We start from the raw sequence: 6,000 nt of genomic DNA, 5'->3' as shown, positions 1-6,000 counted from the left end.
CTGCTAACCAAAAGGTTGGCAGTTCAAGCCCACCAGGCACTCCACAGGAGAAAGATGAGGCAGTGTGCTTCCATAAGGATTTGCAGCCTTGAACCCTAAAAGGCAGTTCTACCTTGTCCTTAAGAGTCACTTTGACTTGGAATCAACTCTATGGCAGTAGTCAATCTTCTCCAACACCACAATTCAAATGTATCAATTCTTTTTTGGTCTTTTCATTACTTACACTATTTCTGATTTCCTACAATGGAGCAGAGGAAAAGAGAATTGGCAAAAGTACTAGAAGAAAGAAATATTCATTCTGAGATGCTTTGAAAGACATGCTATATCCAACCTACCTCTCTGCTTCTCCTCACTGGCCTCCCTGTTACTCATTTAGAGAAAAGTCTTCTCTTCTCATTCCTCCAAGAAGGTTCAGCCCAACCAGATGAGCCCTGGGAGACTGGTCTTGTGATGCTCTACCTTCAAGGGTTCCTTGAAGCCTTTGGGCATCTAGCTTTTATTGTGACTGACTAGGATGGTCAACCTTCAGGGTAGTAAGAGTCAGTCATTCACCAGACATCCTACCTCCTGATTGGCTGAATCCAGGGCAGCTAACCCAGACCCACAAGGTACTAATCAGGATTAGGGTCACATTGCAAACCCACAGTCCACCAAAATGGAAAAGAAAGGGTAGGAAAATGTCTCAACAAAGAGAGAAAAGGCTGGCTTTCCAAATGGCTGCAGAGTGGGAGCAGTGAGTTGGAGTGGGCTTTGTCCCAGGTTCCTTATCTTCCAGAAGGCATCTGGGACAGGGCAGGCTTCTCAGGTGCAAAGGTCACTAACCCCAAGGCCCCCACTCTCTGAGACCTCTGGAGGAAAGAACAGTCCAAAAGAAAAGCTGGGTCCGAGGAGAACCCCTCCCTTGGTCCCCTCCTCATCTTTCCGAGACAGGCCTTGTGTGGAAAGCAAATAGGCCCATGCCAGGGACCCTGCCCTTTGGACCTTTTGCAATTTCGCTCGGAGCTCTTTAAACCAGGGTTCTGTGGCTCTAGGGCCGGCCCTTATATAAATAGAGCACAGACTCTAGCGCGCATTTCCAGCATTTCCATCGTCGGGCCTGCGGGGCGAAGAGCCGGCCTTGGAGCTTGGGTCCCTAAGAAGCCCGGGGTCCGGCAAGGTCCAGGCCGCAGTAAGGGAGCCGCTCCCATCCACCGGGTCCGCCATGGGCCTGGCGAGGCCCGCGCTGCTGCTGCTGCTGTTGCTTTCTGGCGGCGCCTTGGCCCGTGAGTGCAGGGCGGTGGGTCGAGTCCATTCTGCATGTGTTAGGGTGGGAGATTCTTCACCTCTCTGGACAGGCCCTCTCATCACCAGCTCCCAGGCGGGCGTGGGAACACCTGGGGTGGGGCGTGAGACTGCAGAGATTGATCCATTTGGAGGAATTGCCTTGATAGCTGTGGTTAGAAACCAGTGGCAGGGGAATTAGCTGGGGCAGCTTAGACATGGTTCAGAAGAAGGGCAGCCTCTGGCCTGGACTTCCACAGGGACAGGGGACGGGGCGGGGAGCAGTACCCACTGTGTAGATCTTCCAGGTTCAGAGTGGTGGAGGTGAGAGGGCTGGGTAATGGGTTCCCAGAACTTGGTTCTCCAGTGAAAGGGAAAAGACCTACTACACACAGTGGTCCTCCTTGCCAGACCCTAAAAACCCATCTGGGAAGACCTGGGAAAACCCACAGGGTTCTTTATCATTTTCTTACAGAAGACGAAGTACTGGAAAATGTCAGCCCGAGCTGTCCAAGTAAGGCATTTCCCTACTGGGCCCGGAACCCATATTTCTGAACCTTCTTCATTCACTGAGCCCCCCACCCCCACTTGTTTACAATGATGGGATGCTGTGAGGGGTGTGCAGTGATTTGACAACCGGCCCCTCCCCCCAAGAAGCAAGTCCCCAGCCTTTCTGCCCACCTCTCCCACCCCCCGCCCCGGAGATCGCAACAGTCTTCCCCCTGACCTTTTGTTCTGGCCTAAAATCTCAGTCTGGGGGGAGGGGAGGATGGGACTGTCGCTCTGTTGACCCGTGGACACTTTGAAGTGAGCATAACCACAGTTCATCAGTGGCTAATCATTAATGTAAAGCCCATGAGGGTGAGGAAATGCTGACTTTAACCTTTGTGCAAATACCCAGACCCCCTACCCCCTTATATTTACCTGACCCCTAAGGGTCAAAAGGAGCTAGCCTTGCAGAATCCTGTGTTCTGAAAACACCAAGGTTGGCCTCTCGTGGGGTAGTACTGCCATCTGGTGGGCTTTCGATATCACTGCAGCTAGGTTCACACTCCAGGTGTTGGCCATTTTTCCCTCAAACTTGTTCAGAAAATTCCTCTCAAACACAGTAGAAATCTCCAGAAATTTATTTCTTCAGGTTTCCTAAGCCATTCAGATAACCCTAACCCTTAGTGAGTTTTTTCTCAAGTATTTTTATACAATAAAAAAATCATAGAATTATGCTATTTTCAAACCAAAAAAGGCAGCAGAGATAATATATCCTTTTGCTTAAAGCTGTCAAGTCTAAATTTTTGAGAGTTTTTTTCAACAGATTTTCCAAGACCAATCCATTGTTATTCTCTTCCTTGCACCACAGATGCCATATTCAAGGAAGGCCAGCTAATTTTAACATTGTGTGCCCTGGAGTCAATTCCAACTCTTAATTACCCGATAGGACAGAGTAGAACTTCCCCATAGGGTTTTCAAGGCTGTAATGTTTACAGAAGCAAACTGCTGCATCTTCCTCCTATGGAGCAGTTGGTGGGTTCGAACTGCCAATTTTTCAGTTAGCAACTGAGCTCTTAACCTCTGTGCCACTAGGGCTTTAGCCTCAGCAAAAACATAGAAGTTTTTCTCTAGAGGAAAATTAAGTGCAATGCAAAGTCAATTAAAAATAATTTGAGTTTAATTACCATTTTTGATTATCTATGCCACTGCTCTTCTCTGCTCAGAATTCATTGTCCTTGGGAGAGTTCTTACTGCTATGTGGCTGACTAATTTTCCTTCATTTTAGAAGATGCAACTCGATTCAAGCACCTCAGGAAGTATGTTTACAGCTATGAGGCTGAGAGTTCCAGTGGAGTCCCTGGGACTGCTGATTCAAGAAGTGCCACCAAGATCAACTGCAAGGTATGAGAGAGGCGCTGGAGTATCTGGAGACTGCGGATTTCCCCAGCCCTACTTGGCCATGCGCCCATGACCTTCCAAGGGGCTGTATGCTGATATATCTAGCACAAGCCATGACTGTTCTTCTGGGACCAGCCCTCACTCTGTACATCAGCCTCCTTGCTGAGAAGTTGTTGGCCACAGAAAGTGTTACCATTCAGATTTGTTTTGTCATTAGCTTCAAAGGTGTAACTGGGATGCATGCTCTAGAATGCCAGCACTGCAGAATAGTAGATTTGAACAGGATGGAAGAAGCCCAGTCATGCACTAAGGGAGATGGGCTTTCAGGAAAGCACTGTGATGTGCAGTTTTTATAATCTACGTCAAACAGAATCAGTTACTGCAAACAAAAATAAAATGTTTTAAATATAGTTTACTCTAAAATCAAATTATCAACTTATTGCAGTTCCTTAGTCACACTAGACATATTTCAAGTAATAAATAACCATCTGTGGCTAGTGGCTACCATATTGGACAGTGGAAATACAGATCATTTTCATCATTGCAGGAAGTTCTTTGAACAGCACTGGATAACAGTTAGTTCCAGCTGTGTGTGGAGCTCTAAACAGGCTCTGATAGAGACAGGTTTTTTTTTTGTTTTGTTTTGTTTTGTTTAGCCTTCCTGCTCCATATATTTCTTTTTCATTCTTTCTCTTGATCTTCATTTCATCTAACCAATAATACCTCTCTACAAGTAAGCTGAACAAATTTAGAACCAATAAAAGGATACCCTCCTTCACCTGTATAAAGACCCACTTAAAAAAGTTTATTTCCCAGGACACGGAAAAGGCCAAAAGTCAGGCTAAGTCTAGATTGATTCATAGAAGCATGTTAAGGTGACATCTGATGTTGGGAAACAGACAGTCATGTTCTCAACAGCATGTCCTTTATTGTCCTGCTTAGAGGCTAAGCCCTGGGATATGAGGGAGATCCATGTTCTTCTTGGAGAGTCTCAGTGTGCTGCTCCCTTCTACTTTCAGGTCGAGCTAGAGGTCCCCCAACTCTGTAACTTCATCCTGAAGACAAGTCAGTGTACCCTGAAAGAGGAATATGGCATCAACCCTGAGGGCAAGGTCTTGCTAAAGAAGACCAAGAACTCTGAGGAGTTTTCTACCGCCATGTCCAAGTAAGGCTGAGAATGGCTGCTTAAGTGTTTGAGCTCTGTGCATGCCTGCATATTTTGTGAACACATATGCATGCATGTGTTTGTGTGTGTCTTTTGAGGTGTGAATGTTTGTGTCCATATTAAGCATGTAAAAGGATTTGTATTCTGTATTCACCCTTCTTTGAGAATTGCCTTCTGTCTCTGAATTACCATAACTATCAAAAAGAGGAAAGCATTGCTTACCCTTCTAGTTAAATTTCCTGAATTATCAATTAAATATGCTTCAGAAAGATCACATGTTTTAAACTCACTGAGACAGTAAACTGGAGATAGTTTGTTTGAGCCACTGAATTCTAGTTTTAAGAGTTAAACAAAACTGGTGCCTGGTGTTCCTGGGTGTGGATCCCAGTAAAATGTGACGCTGTGGCCTGCACATGACAAGTGCGGGGTGTGCTTGGGGAAGGTGAGGCCCAGGCCAAGGCCTTAGCCTTTCCCTTCCCTAGGGCTAGCATCCTGCTGGTGCATGCTGATAAGGACATCCCTATGATTTACAGTTAGCATCTCTTCTGATGAATCAATTCCCATGTTGTACCAAGTGTTTAATATTTTGAGCACCACCCCACCCTCAACCCCAAACTACAGTTTGTACTATTTAAGTGTGTGCAAAAATATGGAGTCACAGATTTGTTCAGTTGGTAGCATCAGACAATCCCTCTCTGGACATCTTTTGGTTGGCTGAACATTTGACATGGAAACCAGTTCTTTCTCTGCAAAATATGCCTTGGTGCCATCTGTCTTTCACCAATACACCTTCTCTTACCTGACAGATGTATGGGGGTGTTGCAGTGGTGGAAGAGAGTAATAGTTACTTTTTGATCCTTACTCTTCTCCATTTATACATATGGACTCTTGTTTTTGACCACCTCCAGGCTGCCCAAGGTGTGTCTGGGGTCCAAAGCTTCCTGGTAGTGTGATAGGCTATACGAGACACACCTGGTCTCCTATACCAGCCACACCTGGCTTCCCTCTTTTTGACTTAACTAGAACAGATACAGGCAGTGCTCTGAAAAGAAATATTTCCTGAAGTAAAATCCCTATTCTTCCACCACTAGTTCCCTCAGACCAAAGTCAACCAAGGCTTCAGACGTGGCCTTACCAGCTACCATTAAGTAGAGTCCAACTAATGGCAGCCTCATTTGTGTCAGAGTAGAACTGTGCTCCATAGGATTCTCAGTGGCTGATTTTTCAGAAATAGATCACCAGGCCTTTTTCCAAAACATCTCTGGATAGGTTCAAACTGCCAACCATTCAGTTAGTAGCCAAGCACTTAACAATTTGAACCAGCCAGAGACTCCTTCAGATGTGGTTGGAGACCATATAAAAGAGTGAATATCCAGCAAGTATATGAAAAGAAACTCAAAGTCACTAGTAATCAGCAAATGCAAATAAATGAAAAATGAGGTATCAATCGCTTTATACCAATCAGAGTTTAAAACATCTATAGCACCTGTTGCTGGCCAGGCTGTGGGGAACATGTACTGTCAGGCATTGTTGTTGGCATTGAGAGTGGTTAAGCAAGACCTTTTATGGTTAAAAACTTACACCTTTTGACACAGCGATCTCAGCCCCTGGGACTCCAGCCCATGAAAATAAAAGCAGTAATCCATGAAGATATATGTATAAGGATATTTATTTCAGTGTTATTTGTG

General features: G+C 45.4%; 1 protein-coding gene across 1 annotated transcript in view; it reads left to right on the top strand.

Annotated features, from left to right (window-relative positions):
• Nucleotides 1–1,201: 1,201 nt before the first annotated feature.
• The window catches only part of APOB (apolipoprotein B), a 46,805-nt gene continuing 42,006 nt past the window's right edge, over nt 1,202–6,000 (top strand). Inside the window, exons 1-4 of the mRNA XM_007939290.1 lie at nt 1,202–1,262; nt 1,736–1,774; nt 3,035–3,150; nt 4,167–4,312. Coding sequence (XP_007937481.1) covers nt 1,202–1,262; nt 1,736–1,774; nt 3,035–3,150; nt 4,167–4,312 — 362 coding nt within the window. The remainder of the gene's footprint in view (nt 1,263–1,735; nt 1,775–3,034; nt 3,151–4,166; nt 4,313–6,000) is intronic.

The sequence above is a fragment of the Orycteropus afer genome, unplaced genomic scaffold, assembly GCF_000298275.1.
Source record: "Orycteropus afer afer isolate SDZICR_OR568_19922 unplaced genomic scaffold, OryAfe1.0 scaffold00058, whole genome shotgun sequence".
Taxonomy (NCBI): domain Eukaryota; kingdom Metazoa; phylum Chordata; class Mammalia; order Tubulidentata; family Orycteropodidae; genus Orycteropus; species Orycteropus afer.
The sequence above is the reverse complement of the archived record's forward strand: the minus strand, read 5'-3'. Positions and strand labels throughout refer to the sequence as shown.